This window comes from Enhydra lutris, unplaced genomic scaffold, assembly GCF_002288905.1.
Source record: "Enhydra lutris kenyoni isolate GAN:26980312 unplaced genomic scaffold, ASM228890v2 scaffoldscaffold92, whole genome shotgun sequence".
Classification (NCBI taxonomy): Eukaryota; Metazoa; Chordata; class Mammalia; order Carnivora; family Mustelidae; genus Enhydra; species Enhydra lutris.
Genome location: NW_019154176.1, coordinates 2,642,680 through 2,659,459, shown reverse-complemented (window position 1 = coordinate 2,659,459; position 16,780 = coordinate 2,642,680). Strand labels below are relative to the sequence as shown.

Genomic DNA, 16,780 nt, shown 5'->3' with positions numbered 1-16,780 from the left:
TGCCCATCCAGCCTGGGTGTCTAGCCCAGCAGGCTCTCTGGCCACAGCCAGGCTGTCTTGGGCCCCTCCTTCTGCCAACTGGGGTCCTCTGAGGAGAAGCGGCCTCCTGGATGTCTCCCTTGCTCTAAGTACTGACACTGCCCGCTTCTGATCGCTGTGTGGGTGGGGGCCTCCCCACACCAGCTGCGTGGCCTACAGTCTGCTCCATTGTGACACTGCCCGCCTGTCCAGAGATAGTGTCAGACCCCCCAGGGTAAGAGCTCAGGCCCACCAGACTGTCACCCTCCGCCCCCACCCTTGTCCAGGATGTCCCCTGAGCTCACCACCACCCGGCTGCAGATCTGAGGTTCCCAGGGCCCCTCTTCAGGCTCAGTGCATTTGTTGGGGCGGCTCACAGAGCTTAGGGAAACCGTTCACTTCCTAGATTGGTGGCACAGAAACTGTTCCCTTCCTAGATCGTTGGTTAATGTAGACAGGATAGAGCTCGGGAGCAGCCAGAGGGAAGAGGGGCGTAGGGCAGGGTGTGGGGAAGGGGCGCCCCTCTCCCAGCGCCAACTCGTGCTCACCAGCCGGGAAACTCTCTGAGCCCTGTCCTTTGGGTTTTATCTTGATGGAGACTTTATACGCAGGAATGATTGATAAGTCCTTAGCCATTGGAGGCCTAGGAGGGGGACTGAAAGTTCCAGCCCTCTAATTACTCGATTGGTCCCCCTGGCAACCAGCCTCCATCCTTAGGGGCTTTTGGAGAGTTGCCTCATTAACATAGACTCAAGTGGTCCAGGGGGGGCTTTGACAGACTCACAGGAGACCCCTTTATTGTTCTTATCAGCTCAGGCACTCCCAGAGTCCTGGGAGCTCTGTGCCAGGTGTCTGTTCAGTATAAATCACAACATGCCAGCCTCCTTTTCTCCCTGCCTTCCCATGTGCCTTTTTGCCTCTTGCTGGAGAATTCGTTCCCACTCCTCATCCCAGCCTCGGTCAGGTGCTGTCTCTAGGCTCCCTCGGGGCCCCTGTGCCCCGACAGCAGTGCCCGTTACTTGCAGGTCCTCGTCGCCACCCCCCCGGCTGTCCTCACCTCCTCTGGGATGGGGAGGGTAACTCCACTTCTTGATGTCCAGTGAGCCAGCAAGGAAGTGGGCGGAAAGGGCTCAGCGCCCAGCCTCTCTGCAGCTGGGGTTCTAGATGCACTGCTGGCTTTGTCCAAAAGTCGTGTCGGCACATAGCGGTGCTTGCTTGTGTATGGTCTGCGTAGAGGTGAGTCCTAGCAGCAGGGACTCTGCGGCCTGCCAACCCCAAATATTTACTCCCTGCTCCTTTACAGGGAAAGCTGGCTGACACCTACCCTAGGAAGCAAGGCGTGTTGTGCAGCGCCTTGGCTAGGAGCGCAGACCCTGGTGCCAGTCAGCTCGGCCATGCATATGCTGTGTGACCTTGAGAGAGACTCTTTACCTGTCTGAGCCCTGTTTCCTCACGGATAAGTGGAGCAGTAGATAGATACAGAGGTGCTCTGAAGGGTAAAGACAGGACAGAGTGTGGCTCCTGGAGAGTGTTGGTGCAGCGTGGGATGCCAGCCCTATCCCAGTCTCAGCGAGGGGTGGGCGGGTGCTGGGCCTGGCTCCCTGGGGCCGCTCAGAGCTACAGGGGCCTGCATTCTTGGGGAGCAAGGTGCAGGAAGGTTCTCCTACCCTGGGATTCCCATCAGCACACCATGAGCATGCTGGTCCTGTGTTTGTCCCTGGGGGTTCTGGTCCCCAGTCCCCTGGCATCGGAGCCCCAGTGGGATGCCCTGCAGCAGAGCAGGTGGGAGGCTGACCCGAGGTGCCAGGCTGGGGCCAAGAGCAGGCTGGACCTGTCTGTGGCACAATGACTACTCCCGAGTCCATGTGTGTTTCCCGTGTACTCCTCTGTTCAGAACCTGCTTTGGGAGGAGAGCCTCTCCAGAGAAGCCAGCCTGGGAGGCGGCCCCTCCTGAGCTCTGCTGCCCGATCGTATTACTGCAGGGCAGAAACCCCAGCTCCGCTGACCTCGATCACCAGGAACCCAGCACAGCCTTGTGGCCAACAGCTCTCCCTGTGGTTACCCCCACTGAAATCATCATAGCAGCCTTCAAAGCCCTCTCCCTCTCCCTGTCCCCCACCGCTCTGGGCCCTGTGCTCCCAGCCCCTCAGTACGCTGCCCCTGCCCATGTGACAAGGGCAGATCGGTTTTCTCATTGGGTTTTTGGAGGTGGGGCACAGAGTCACTCCTGCCTCCTTCCATGGCTCACCCAGTGATGGCTGGATAAAGGGGCGGCTAGAGCAGAAAGTGCCAGCCTTTGAGTTACCAGGAGGTTTCCTGGCCAACAGAGGCACTCCTGTGTGTGTGCGCATGCGTGTGTGGTGGCGGGGAGTGCATACCTAATTGCCACTTCTGGGTCCAGGCTCTAGACCTCTTGCCTGGGGAGAGACGCTGTCTCCCAGGATACCCCCCCATCCTGTCCCAGGGAACTGGCCAGAAGATGGGGTGTGCGTGCTAGCTCTGCTCATCCGGGCCTGGGGGACCCTGGGCAGTGAATGAGCAGAAGCCCCTTTGTGGGCTGTCCCCTGGCAGGGGTAGACAGAGTGCCACCCCACTCCTGTCCCGAGGGCCCATCCTAGTGAGACGGCAGAGTAGGCAAAGGGGAAAAGGCTTGTGCCAAGGCTACGAGCTGGCCTACGGTGAGACTGGAGGGTGAGGAATGAGGGGGATGGGTCACGCAGGGCCTTCCAAGAGCTTTGATTTCTGAGTCTTTTAAATTCATGGAAGAAGGGGCGCCTGGGTGGCTCAGTCGGTTAAGCATCTGCCTTTGGCTTAGGTCATGATCCCAGGGTCCTGGGATCGAGTTCTGTATCTGGCTCCCTGCTCAGTGCGGAGCCTGCTTCTCCCGCTCCCTCTGCCTACCAGTCTGCCCACTTGTGCACTCTCTCTGTCAAATAAAAAAATCTTAAAATTTTTAAATTTTTTTAAAAATAAAAAATAATAAATTTTAAATAAGTAAAATTATTTTAGTATCAATTAATATAAATAAAATAGGGGCGCCTGGGTGGCTCATTGGGTTAAAGCCTCTGCCTTCGGCTCGGGTCATGATCCCAGGGTCCTGGGATCGAGCTCCGCATCGGGCTCTCTGCTCAGCGGGGAGCCTGCTTCCTCCTCTCTCTCTCTGTCTGCCTCTCCACTTACTTGTGATATCTCTCTCTCTGTCAAATAAATAAAAATAAAAATCTTTTTAAAAATAAATAAATAAATAAATAAATAAAATAAAATTTTAAGAATTAATAAATTTTAAATAAATTTAAATTTAAAGAAAGATTTTATTTATTTATTTGACAGAGAGACAGCGAGAGAGGGAACACAAGCAGGGAGAGCGGGAGAGGGAGAAGCAGGCTCCCCACTGAGCAAGGAGCCTGATGCGGGGCTCGATCCCCAGACCCTGGGATCATGACCTGAGCCAAGGCAGACGCTTTACCAACTGAGCCACCCAGGCGCCCCTAAATAAACAAAGTCTTAAATAAATAAATGGAAGAACATGGTTCAGCTTTTTTTTTTTTTTTCCTTTGATGTGTCGAATAGTTACTGAGCCCTTCCTGTGTTCCCGGGACTTGTCTGTGGGGTGGCGTGGCCGTGGCTCTCACAAGGGGCAGGCTCCACGGGCCACGGTTGCCTCTGCCACGGTGGGACAGGTCAGGTCACTGGCTTCCCTGGACACGGCCAAGCTCCCTTTGGCCACAGGTCCTCGTGGTGGGTTGCCAGGCTGCGTGGGAAACAGGCCCTCCTCCTCCGCTTGCTGTTCCCCTGGCGCCGCCGACAGATTGGCTTTATCTCCCGCCCCAGGAGGGCCGTGGAGGGCGGCACAGTGCCAGGGTCCCTTCCTGGGACCCACTTCCGGCTGCACGCGGGAGCCGTGGGGAGCCATGGTGGACGGTGGTCAGGGGGCTGGCTGCGCCTTCCTCCCAGGACGGGGGCACCTGGCTCCGGAGGGGTGAGGCGGGCTGGGCCCAGGTCTGGTGTTCAGACTACAGGAGGGGAGAGCTCGGGAGCCATGAACACCAGAGGCCCTTCATATCTGCATTCATGCGCTGGGAGCACTTTTCTTTTTCTGTGGAGATAAAATTCACATAACATAAAAACAAATCACTTTAAAGTGTACCTTTCAGGGGCATTTAGTAGATACACAGTATTGGGTGACCACCACCCTTGTCTGGTTCCAGAACGTGTTCATCACCCCAGAGGGAAACCTTGATCCATTAAGAGGTCCCTCCCCATTCTCTCTCCTCCCAGCCCCTGACAGCCACCAGTTTGCTTTCTGTCTCTACGGATTAGCGGATTCTGGATGTTTCATATAAATGGAATCACATGTATGTGGCCTTTTGTGTCTGGCTTCTCTCAATCACCATAATACCTCTGAGGTTCATCCGTGTTGTAGCCCGTGTCAGGATTTCAGTTTTTTGTTTTTTGGTTTTAAGTTTACTTCTTTATTTATTTAAAGATTAAATACTTTTATTTTATTTTATTTATTTTTATATTTTATTTTATTTATTTAAAGATTATTTAAAGTTTACTTCTTTATTTATTTAAAGATTTTATTTATTTATTTGACAGACAGAGATCACAAGTAGGCAGAGAGACAGGCAGAGAGAGAGGGGGAAGCAGGCTCCCCGCTGAGCAGAGAGCCCGACACGGGGCTCGATCCCAGGACCCTGAGATCATGACCTGAGCCGAAGGCAGAGGCTCAACCCACTGAGCCACGCAGGTGCCCCAACTTATTTATTCTTTTAGTAATTTCTGCACTCAGCATGGGGCTCAAACCCTTGACCCCAGGATCAAAGAGCTACTCTGTCTCCTGACTGAGCCCACCAGGCACCCTGGGACTTCATTCCTTTTTATGGGAGCATAACACCTCAGTGCGTGGGTCTGCCACATTCTGTGTGTCCATCCTGCAGGTGACGGACATCCAAGCTGTTGCGACTTTCTGGTTCTTGTGAATAGTGATACTTGGAATATTTGTATACGGGTGCTCCTTTGGCTGCTTCTCTCATCCTTTTGCGTACTTTTGCGTATGTACCCAGGAGTGGGGTGGCTGAGTCAAATGGTAATTTTATGTTTAACTGTTTGAAGAACACTAGCTTCTCTTCCACAGCGGCTTTGCCATTTCACATTCCCACGTCCCTCACAGGGTGCGAGGGTTCTAGTTTTCATGTCCTTGCCAAGACTTGTAATTTTCCCCTACTTGTTTTAAATTATAGCCATCCTAGTGGGTGTGAAGTGACGTCTCCTTGTGGTTTGATTTCTATGTCCCCGATAACTCATGGTTTGAGCATCTTTTCATGTGCTTGTTAGCCAGTCCTGTATCTCATTTGGAGAAACGTCCGTTCAGGTCCTTTGCCTGTTTTTAAATTGTGTTGTTTCTCTTTGGGCTGAATAAATTCTTTATATATTCTGGACACTATCCTTATCAGGCATATGATTTGTAAATTGTTTCTCCCATTCTGTAGGTAGTCTTCACTACTCTTTTTAAAGATTTTTTTTTTGAAAGATTTTATGTATTTATTTGAGAGAGAGACAGTGCGAGAGAGCATGAGAGGGGAGAAGGTCAAAGGGAGAAGCAGACTCCCCGTGGAGCTGGGAGTCCAATATGGGACTCGATCCTAGGACCCTGGGACCATGAGACCTGAGCCTAAGGCAGACGCTTTACGGATTAGGCTGCCCAGACGCCCTAGTTTTCATTTTCCTGATAGTGTCCTGTGATCAAAGAAGTTTTTCAGTTCTGATGTTCAGTTGATCTAGTTTTGCTTTTGATGTCACCTCTAGAAGTCTTTTGCCAAATCCAAGTTCAGGAAGATTTACTCCTCTGTTTCGTCCTAGAAGTTTTACAGTTTTTAGCTCTAACGTTTAGGTCATTGATTTAGTGGAGTGAAGCTTTAGTTGTGGTGTGAGGTAGGGGTCCAGTTTCATTCTCTCGCATGTGAACATCCAGTTGTCCATGTACCATTTCTCAAGATGATTTTCTTCCCATCGAATGCTCCCGGCACCCTTGTTGAATGTCAGGAGGGTCTGGCCGGCTCAGTTGGTGGACTGTGGGACTCCTGACCTCGGGGTTGTGAGTTTGGGCTCCACAATGGGTGTAGAGATTACTAAAAACAACAACAACAAAAACTTAAGGGGTGCCTTTGTTCTTTCTCAAGGTGGTTTTGGCTTTCTGGAGGGCCTGGGACATTCCGCCACATTCGTGCTGGTGCTGGTGTCTGTACGCACAGTTCGTAGTTGTCTGTTTGATGAGCGCAAAGGCATGTTATCAACATCATGAGAATTCACTCTTGGTACTTCCCCACTTCTTGGAAGAAGGAGAGCATTATTCTCCAGAACCACATGCTGTTGTCACGCCTGGGTCATTTCATGTTTCACACCTGCACCCTCACATCCCCCGCCCCCCATCGTCCTCTGAAAAGGACGTAGCTTGTGAAAAGGTTTTCATGATCTGGAACCATCATGAGAGGACCAGAGGAAAGGCTTTTGCCAAGCAGACGACGCAGATGGCATGTCTGTCCTGCCGCCCACCACCAGGACCTCGGTGGCTTATTGGTCTGTCCTGTTTCTGGTGTTGCCAAGCTTCACCATGTGGCTGGGGTTGGGGGCGGCGCGTCCTGCACTTGTTGAATGAAGGAGCGGGGGTGGTGGCGGCAGCTCGTGGATGCCGTGATCCCTGTGCGCTGGGCCCAGCGCCTGCCCCACCATTAGCCCCATTTGATGGATGAGAAAACCAAGGCTCAGGGAGACGGAGTGACCTGTCCAAGTCCTACAGGGAGCAGTGCCGGTGGGGCACGGGCCCAGGCCGTCTGGCTTCAGTGGCCACGCTCTTAGTCCTGGCGCCACATCACTACGAGAGGGAGAGGAGTCAGGTGAAGGAACAGAGGCACCCCCCGAAATTCTTTCTTGACCCTCAGCCACCTTGCTCAGGAGGGGTGAAGGGCATTGTCCCCCCATGTAACAGAGCAGAATTGGTGCATTCCCATAAGACTCCCTCAGCGGGGCCTATAGGCGACCCATCTCAGTGCCACCGGATGACCCGGGGCCTGGGCCCCAGGAGCTGCCTCGTGAGGGAATGTCCTGGCAGAGGTGCCCCCAGGCTGGGAGGTCCTGCTTGGGCCCATGGTGCCTGGCCCCCCCTCACCTTATTCTCAGCCTTGGTCCCTTTGTGCACAGCCCTCCTGTCCATTGGCTACGCCTTCCCCGGCCATCCCCTCTTCCTCGGCCTGGGCCATGCGGGCGGGCCCATGTGGCAGGTGCTCCCCGAGTGGGCTGTTGGGTACCCCCGAAGCATCCTGGGGGGCCGTGACGAGAGGGAGGTTGGGGGGCAGGGACATGACTTGCACAAATTCGGCAGGCGGGGAGCCTCGCTCGGCTGGCCCTGGGAGCTGCTGGCTCATGCTTGCCTCTCTCCTCCGCAGATGAGGACGTGTGTGTGTTCAAGTGCTCGGTGTCCCGGGAGACGGAGTGCAGCCGCGTGGGCAAGCAGTCCTTCATCATCACGCTGGGCTGCAACAGCGTCCTCATCCAGTTCGCCACGCCAAACGGTACGTGGCCCTTCGTCCTGCCGGCGCTTGGCCCGAGGGGACCTGGAGCCTGGTGGAACCGCAGCCCATTCCTCTGTCCCAGGTCGCGGTCACAGATGATGCCCATGCAGATCAGTGTCCGTTGTCACCGCCTGGAACATTCCGCCCCAGACCTCTCCTTGCTGAATCCTTTGGGCCCTTCTCGGCTCGGCTCATACAGCCATTCCTTCAAGAGGCCTGTCCCCAACCACCTGGCTGCCCCCCAGAGCTCATGGAGGAGCCCTTGCAGGGGTTTCTGGGACCTGGGCCTCCTAGAAGCGCAGGAGAGGGGCAAGACATGGTCCCGAGGCACAGAGCCCTGTTCCGAGCGCACAGAGAAGCCACGGGAGGGTTCTAAGCAGACCCTTTTTGGGGCCGCTAGTGGACGCAGGCTTCCTGAGGAGGGCTTGGCGGTCTCCATGCCACTGCTGGTGACTCATAGGGGTCAGCAGTGGAGTGACGGGGTGCCTGGGGCTGGAGAGCACGTGAAGGTGCGGCAGCCCGGCCTGGTCACCACCACCGAAGCCCAGGAGCCCCCCAGCTGTCCTGGTGCCACCGGAGGAGGAGGTGGCAGGGAGGGGTGGAGGAAGCAGCCAGGTGACCGACCCTCCCCACAGAGGCTGCCCCGGCCCCATCCCCTGCTTGTGCAGACGTGCCTGAGTCTGCCTTTAAACCAGTCTAGGTCCTGCTGGTCCGGTCCTGCTCTGTGGATATCTAGTTGACTTTTTTCCCTTTTAATTCTCTCAGTTTTTTAAATCGAGGTAAAGTATGGGTAGCGGAAATGTGCCACTTGCACCCTTCCCGGGGCCGAGTGCGGGGCCCTCCCGTGTGCCCCCACTGCTGTGCGGCCGCCCCGCTGTCCGCCTCCAGGACTTCGTCTGCCCAGGCTGCGCGCCTGCAGTTTTTAAAAGCTTGCCTTACAGATGCTGTTCTCCTTTGAAAACGCTGTGTTCAAAGACACATGGCGAACTTGGCCCTCGTGACCATTTTGAGTGTACGGTCCCGGGGCAGCAATTACCTTTACGTCGTGGTTCAGCCCCCCCGCCCCCCACTGCACCCCACACAGATCCCGCCGGGAGCCGCCGGGTGCGCTCGGCGTTATTTGGCTGGGGCAGACCCGCAGGCCTTGACCGTGGCTCGGCGGGCGCGCGTCCTCCCGAGGCTTCGGCCCTGCTCGTCCCTGTCGGCCGCACAGAGCATATGGGACGCCGGCCTTCTTGTGGCAGCCGCCAAGGGGCAGGTTGGGCTGGCCGCCTTCTCCAGTCTCAACACTGGGAAAGAGCAATCGCCAGGCTCGAGTGCTCAAAGGGAAGAGCTGGGGTGTGCACTTAGACCGCCCCCCGAGATGCCCACGTGTGACCTGGCTTCCCCCTTCCAGATTTCTGTTCCTTCTATAACATCTTGAAAACCTGTCGGGGCCACACCCTGGAGCGGTCGGTGTTCAGCGAGCGCACCGAGGAGTCCTCTGCCGTACAGTATTTCCAGGTGGGTACCTGTCACCCCCCCAGCCAGGCTGTCACTGCTGGGTGGCCCCTGGGAGGCCGCGTGGCGCAGGGCAGGCCTACCTGGGTTCTCGTCCTGGCTCTGCCCCTCGCTGGCCACGTAACCTTGGGCAGGTGTCCTTCACTTGCGGGGCCTCAGTTTCCTCATCTGTGAGATGGAGATGCCAGGGCCTGCCTAGGAGGGTTGCTGGAAGCATGTGAGTGCAGGTGGAGCTCGGGACCACGAGCGCTCAGAGTCACAGGAGCACGGTCACACTGACCCTGTGCTGTAGGTCAGGCCCTGGTCCAAGCTCTTTGACACGCACAGAGGCACTTGATCCTCCCAACAACCCTAGGAGGTAAGTACTATTATTGTCCCCATTTTACAGATGAGAAAACTGAGGCTCAGAGAGGTTAAATGACTTGCTCCAAGTCACACAGCTATTATGCAACAGAGCCAACACGGGAAGCCAGGTCTGCCTGATGCCAAAGCCCGTGGCCCGGCGCAGGTGCCACGCTGCCTCCCGCTCGCCCATTGTCTCACAGAGAGACCCTGCACCACCTCACCTATCTGGCGCCCTGAGTTCTAGGGCTCTGTTTTGATCGACCACTCTGCTTCGTTGGGGACCCTAAGATGGGGCAGGCCGCCCCTCCATCCCAGGACCCCTCCCGTGGCAAATTCTGACTTCTCCTGGGTTGGTGTCCAGGTCCAGGCAGCACCCGGCTGCCTACTTCGGCTGCAGTGATGGTGGCGGTGTCCCTCTCGGGGGCCACTCTGGCTTTCTGCTTCCTTCCCTGGAGTGGCCAGCAGCTGCCAGCAGGGCCTGGCTCGGCGGAGGGGGTGCAGCCTCCTGAGGGAGGTTCATGCCCCAGTGGGCCCTCCTCTGTCACAGGGCCTGCCGGGGCCTCGGCCATCTGCGCTACCACGTGCCTTGTGCCATTGGCCTGTCTCTGTTCCAGTTCTATGGCTACCTGTCCCAGCAGCAGAACATGATGCAGGACTACGTGCGGACGGGCACCTACCAGCGCGCGATCCTGCAGAACCACACAGACTTCAAGGACAAGGTGAGCGGGCCCGACACCCGCCGGCGGAGCCCGGCCTCCCTCCGCTGTCCTAAGCGCCCCTTCCCTCCAGCTTCGAGCCACGGTGCTATGTCCTCGGCCCTGGTTACGTTTTTCTTTGCTCGTTGATTTGATCTTTAGTTTTTTTTCTTATTACAAAAGCTAACTCTACTTTTTGTGAAAAAAAAAAAAAAAAAAAAAAAAAGTAACCTGTTGTATGTGATGTAGGCAGGGAAAAGCCTCTGTCATTTTCCTGCAAACCCACCTCTGCCACCAGTCAGGGATCCCCCCCCCCATCTATCAGCGCATGCATTTTTGAATTAGTTAATTAATTCAGTAGTTTACAAAACAAGATCTATTCTGTAGGCTCTTCATGTAAAACACTTTCCTCCACCTAATGCTACACCTTGGACATACTAGTAAGTCACGTGGATACACTGTAATTTATCTAGTTACTGTCCTAGTTGCTTTAGAAATCTTTTTCTTCTAGGGCCCCTGGGTGGCTCAGTTGGTTAAGTGCCTGCCTTCGGCTCAAGTCATGATCCTGGAGTCCTGGGATCAAGTCCCACATCGGGCTCCCTGCTCAGCAGGGAGTCTCCTTCTCCCCCTGACCCTCCACTTCTCGTGCTTTCTCCCTCTCTCGAATAAATAAATAAAATCTTAAAAAAAAAAACTCATTTAAAAAAAGAAAAATCTTTTTACTCTTACCAAGTAGCACATACTCATGATTATAAAGAAAGACGGGAGCCTCGCTGACTCAGCCAGTGGCGTGTGTATGTGACTCTCGAGCTCAGGATCATGAGCAGATCTCTGGACCCCCGGCCCCGACAGTCCCAGAGCCCCGACTGGGCGCCCCCGCTGGGCTTGCTGCTATCCGCAGAGCAGGTCTGCTCCAGAAAGCTCATGCACGGCGCCCCCAGAAATGCCGACTTGATTCGGCCCCTAAGGGAGCAGTCGGTCCAGTCCCGGGTTAGGACAGCCGGCCACACGCAAGCCTGGGCTCTTCTAAGGGTCCACATCTTGGGGGCCAAGTGGCCCTTGCGGATGCCGGGCAGCTTCCCTGCCCCAGCCGAGCCGTCAGCATACAGCCCAGAGATCCTGCCACCGACCCCACGACACCCCCACTTCTCTCCCTGTTGGAGCTGCTGAGGTCCCGGAGGGACACCTTTTCACGTCTGCGGGGTCCACAGCCCTTGGCCCAGTGAGTCAATAGATGTGTGCTTGGGCCGAGTGGAGCCTTCCCCGGCACCGCTCCCGTTGCTGGGATGCCCTGCGGGGTCAGGGGTCAAGGGCTGCCCCTTCCTGCCCCATGTGTAGGCCTGGCTGGTCTGCCCCGAGCCTTAGCAGTCCCACGGCAGGACTCGGGGTGTCCTTGGCAAGTGCTTGCTCCCAGAGGAGCTCCAGGCCTGCGCGTGACCACCTGGTGTCTGCAGTGCTGTGTAGACCGATCACAGCTCAAACCCTTTCCTTTCTGAATCTGGCCTGAGAGTGTCATGGTCTGAACAGCCTAACAGTCTTCAGTAACCCCCGCCTGCCACCCTCGGATCCAAACGAGGGGCTTGCACGCATCCAGGTGGCTCTCAGAAACCAGCCGTGGGCGCAGCCAGCCGGGGCTTCGGGGCCCAGAGTGCACCTGGCAGCGGGGACCTTGACGGAGCAAGCACCCCGGGCAGGCTCGTCCCTCACGATCACCATCCGCTTCACCGGGGCCGTGTTCTCCCTGCCTCTCCTCCTCCAGATCGTTCTTGACGTTGGCTGTGGCTCTGGGATCCTCTCGTTTTTTGCCGCCCAAGCTGGAGCGAGGAAGATCTACGCAGTGGAGGCCAGCACCATGGCCCAGCACGCAGAGGTCAGCAGTGCAGGGTGACCCCGGCCTGTCCTCATCCTTGAGCTCTGTGCCTCTCCCTGCCTGGGGAAGCTGGCCCTGCCAGGGCACGTGCCCCCCCGGGGACGCTGCTTCTGTGTGGTCTCTCGTGTCTAGAACCTACTGGCTGAGGGAGGGAGGGGCTGGGCCTGAGGTGGTGTGTCCTCCACGACGGGGTCCGGGCCCGTCTGGTGTCTTCAGAGGCTGGACAGCCTCCTGATTAAGGGGGTGGACTGTCCCAGCAAATAGCCCCGCTCTGAGCCTCACCCCCCACATTTGTGCAATGTGGGAAGCAACAGGGTTTCGTTTTCTCCTTTCCGAGCCCTGAAACCTTCATCCGCAAGGTTCAGAAGCTAAAAGCCGCAGAGGGTAAATGGCAGATGGTCCCCCGGCACCCCCAGCCTCCAGGGCCCCCCCCCACCCCACAGGAGCCGGAGAGACCTGTGTGCAAGGTCTCCCAAGCTGTCCCGGGTTCCGCACGCTGGCGGGCGTCCTCCTGTGACACAGCCCAGCCCACGTAGTGCTCTGCTCCCGGACAGCCTGTCTGGGATGGTCTGTGTCCCCACAGGACGAGCTTCCTCACTGTCGCGAGTGGCTTCAGAGCACCTCTTGGCCCGGAGGGCGGTGTAGGGGGAGCAAGGAGGGGGGACCACTGTTTGTCGCCATCGACCTTCGGTCCACTCTGTGATCTTTGCAGTACAAACACCTCCTGCACCAAATCCTGACGCACGTGTCTCCTCTGTGCTGTGTGGTCCCATCTGTAAGACACGTGCTTAGCACTGGAATCACTAGATTGGGTGCGTCCAAGTTTAGCTTTGGTGACTATAGCAAAGCCTGCTCGTCCTGTCTCCTCTTGTCAGCTTTTGTCCTCTAAGGGGAGAGGTGACCTCAGAGCTGGGGCCGCGGTGAGCTCCCGACGGGCCGTGGTTGCTGATGGCCGTGGTTAGGACACCAACATGGAGGCAGGGGATTGGCGGCCACACATGGGGCACAGCCGTCCCCTCAGAGGAGGGGTCTGGGGACGACCCATGGTGTGGCTGAGGGCAGGAGTCCCCATGACACCTCTGGAACCCCTCCCTCCCCCCGCCCACAGGTCTTGGTGAAGAGTAACAACCTCACGGAGCGCATCGTGGTCATCCCCGGGAAGGTGGAGGAAGTTTCACTCCCCGAGCAGGTGGACATCATCATCTCGGAGCCCATGGGCTACATGCTCTTCAACGAGCGCATGCTCGAGAGCTACCTCCACGCCAAGAAGTACCTGCGGCCCGGGGGTGAGTGTCCCTGCTGGTATGGGTGGCGGCCGGGCCGGGGTCCCATCGCAGAGCCCCTGGCTGCTACCTGGTCGGTCCCATTATGGTTCCTGACCCTGCCTTCCTGTGTCGGTGGCCTGGGGGGCCGGGGACATCTAGGCCTTTACCTCTGAACCCCACCTGACCCCAGCTGGCTGTGGCTTCACGAGTCCTGGGCCAGACATCCACCAGCCTGGCCCGAGTACAGAGCCCCCCCCGCCAGGTCCCCAGAGACTACCCCAGATGACAGGGGGGAATCTGTGCCCTGGTGTCGTGGGGATGTGTGTGGCTGGGAATGGGGGTTGTGGTAGGTCCAGAGGTGTTCTGCAGTGACCGCCTTCCTGGGGAGGCCGCCTTCTGTCTTCGTCCCGGCACCACAGACCTCACCCTGGCTTGGCAGGCCCCCGAGCTCCTCTGAGCCGGGGAGACGAAGGAGGGCGTTCCTATGTGTTTGAGGGTGGGCTGTGGGCTCCCGGGTATCAGGGAGCAGCTGTCTGTGTGCCCTCTGTGGCCTCCTGTCTGTGTCACTGTGCCTGCCTCTCCATGTGGCTGGGTCACTGGCTGTTCAGATCTCCTTACCTGGGTCACCGGGGGTCTGTGCGTGGGTGCCACGAACATCGGCTGGTATGTCCCGTTTCCGCACATGGTTTGGGGTTTGTGTATGTATTTCGAGTATTTCTGTACAAGTAGGAGGTTGTGTGTGTGTGTGCACATGCGTGCGTGTAGCCTGGGAGGACCGTGGCCAGGAGGACTGGCAGGCCCCTTGGGGACCAGGGTGCTTCTCTGGGGGAAGCACCACTTTGGTCCTCAGGCCTCCTTGGATCTGGGCTGCAGGGCCCGGCCTCAGGCTCTGCCCCTGGGGGAAGGACGTGGGCAGCGCCTCCCGCAGCCGTGGCCTGTGTCACGCCTCTGAGCGGGAAGCCAGGCCACGTGGGGGGTTATCCTGGACCCGCTCTCCTCCCTTTGTGTCCTGAGCTGAGCTGGCTGGGGTGGGGGAGCCCCAGCAGAGCGGGCTCCTCTTAGAGGATGTCAGCACCGATGGGGCTCCAGCTCTGGTGGCCCCTGGCGGCTCACGCGGTCGTCAGGCAGCCTGTCCACGATGAGGCTCGGGGCCGGCACCGCCCACCCCGCCCCCCGCCCTCAGCCTGCACACACGGTTTGTCCCACGTCTGGATGCTCCGTGGCGGGCTGAAGGGAATCCCCTCCCCAGCCGAATACCTTGAGGTGCCATCAGAGCAGGCCCCCTTGGCCCCGCTGCCCCAGGGCGGTAGCCATGTCCTCCTGCCAGACGGCCTGGAGTGTAGCCTCCGAGCCCGAGTCCCGCGCGCCCCTCCCCCATCCCAGTGGCTTCAGCTGAGCCTGTAGCCGGACGAGAAGGCAGAGTCCTGCCTCCGGGCCCCCCTCGCCTGCATAGGAGGAAAGGAGGCCCACATCTGGAGACCAGGTGACCCAGGGCCCGAGTTACCCAGGCTGGTGGGGCCTCCTGAGCCCTGGTGCTCGCTGCCGCTGGCTCATCGGGCTGTTCACCAAATCAGTCCGAGGGAGGACCCTGCCCTCCTGCCCCTTCCCCTTTCAGGCCATGTCGCAGACCAGGGCAGACCAGTGGCCCACCCTGTATGCCAGAGCTTGGGGTTCAACGAAACCCTCCACCCAGCCTCTGGCCTCATCCGAGGGCCGGACAGTGTAGCCAAGGCCTCACCTTCACTCTGTCCGGAGAGCTTTGCCTCGCCTTCCCTGGCTGCGCGCCTGTCCGTGGACGACGGCACCCGCGAGACCCCGCCTGTCGGACGGCACGGGGACCCGGAGGCCTGGCTGTGCGCTCCAGGCCCCACTTGCTTGCCCTGAGGCTTTGGCGGGTGCCTTCGTAGCTCCCCGCCCTAGTAGTGGGACAGTAGGACAGGCCTTCCTGCCTCCCTGGCTGGCCGGCCGAGTGTAACGAGTCTGTGCGTGTCAAGTGTTCATCTTGGCTGGAGGGAGAGAAGGTGCTCACGACCTCTGTGTCGCGCGAACGTGCCGGTGAATGAGAGAGAGGCTGGGCAGTCCCAGGCTTGGGCATCTTGGGGCCGTTTGGAAGCTCTGCCAGGCCGGTTGGGACGCTCCGCGCTGACGGCAGCACCCCTCCCTGCCCCCACCCCCAGGAAACATGTTCCCCACCATTGGTGACGTCCATCTCGCACCCTTCACGGATGAACAGCTCTACATGGAGCAGTTCACCAAGGCCAACTTCTGGTGAGTGTGACCTGGGCGTCCTGCCTTCTCAGGGACAGCCCGCTTCTCGCCTTCTCCTCATCCTCAGTAGGACCTGAAAGACTTGGGCTGGATGAGGGCCAGCTGGGAGAAAAGGCAGCCTGCCCCACCTGTCTCTCCTGCTGCTGGTGACCTTGCTGTGGGGGATGGGGGCTTTCTGCAGGTACCAGCCATCTTTCCATGGAGTGGACCTGTCAGCCCTCCGAGGTGCTGCGGTGGACGAGTATTTCCGGCAGCCTGTGGTGGTGAGTGGGGCACCCGAGGCACTGTTGCAGTTAGCACTGGGCATGGCCCTCCTCTGGGGTGACAAGAGGAGGCCGTGGTCTTTCCTGTCAGGCCTTGTGCGAGCTGTGCGGCCCTAGGAAAGCCACTGTCCCCACTGAGTTCTTGCTTCGGCTGCGACACAGAACTCTCACGTAGGAATGTCGGGGGAAAGTGGCAGTGCGTGGAGGGTGCTTTCACGCACAGTAAGCATGCAGGACGTGCCCACTGCTGTGGGCCTGATTCCTGGTGAACTGATTTTAATTGGTTTTAATCGAGATTTTTGAACTGACCCAGACCTGTGGTTCAAAAATCAAAAAAATATAAAACTGAAAAGCATATAGGCAGACAGTATTTTTTGTATATCTTTTCAGAAGTTTTATATCTAGATGTGCATATACAAATTTGTGTATATGTATAAATACACACACAAATACATCCATATGTATATAATCCTTCTCAAAACATAGCATAATCAACACACTCTTTTTCTTTCTATGGTCAGAGAACATACACTGTATGATTTCAGTCCTTTGAAATTTGTCTACCGTTGCTTTATGCCCACTTACATGGTCTCTTTTGGTTAAAGTTCTGTGTATACTTGAGAAAAATGCGTATTTATCATGTGTTGAGTACAGTGTTACATTGTCAGGTTAGTTAATCATGTTGGTCAAATCTTGTCTATCTCCTAATGTTGGGTGGTGGTGGAGGGAAGGTTCTGCTTTTTCCTATTGCCGATTGTAGATTTCCCGTTCCTGAGTTTTTGCTTTATGTTTTTAGGCACTAATTTATTAGGTGCATACAGGTTAGGATTATTGTATCTTCCTCTTAGATTTATCCTTTTGTCATCATAAAAAATGTTCCTTTTTTCTCTCAAGTAGTACTAGTTGCCCTAACCACCCCCCTTTTTTTTTCTGTTAGTAGTTCAGCTACCTTGGCTTTCTTTTGGTTAATCTTTGTACAGTTTAT

At 56.9% G+C, this 16,780-nt stretch overlaps 1 protein-coding gene across 1 annotated transcript in view; it reads left to right on the top strand.

Moving 5' to 3' along the window:
- Positions 1-16,780, top strand: part of LOC111162382 (coactivator associated arginine methyltransferase 1) — a 41,498-nt gene that overhangs the window by 17,775 nt on the left and 6,943 nt on the right. Inside the window, exons 2-8 of the mRNA XM_022526762.1 lie at positions 7,464-7,589; positions 8,986-9,092; positions 10,049-10,153; positions 11,889-11,999; positions 13,108-13,285; positions 15,442-15,532; positions 15,714-15,795. Coding sequence (XP_022382470.1) covers positions 7,464-7,589; positions 8,986-9,092; positions 10,049-10,153; positions 11,889-11,999; positions 13,108-13,285; positions 15,442-15,532; positions 15,714-15,795 — 800 coding nt within the window. The remainder of the gene's footprint in view (positions 1-7,463; positions 7,590-8,985; positions 9,093-10,048; positions 10,154-11,888; positions 12,000-13,107; positions 13,286-15,441; positions 15,533-15,713; positions 15,796-16,780) is intronic.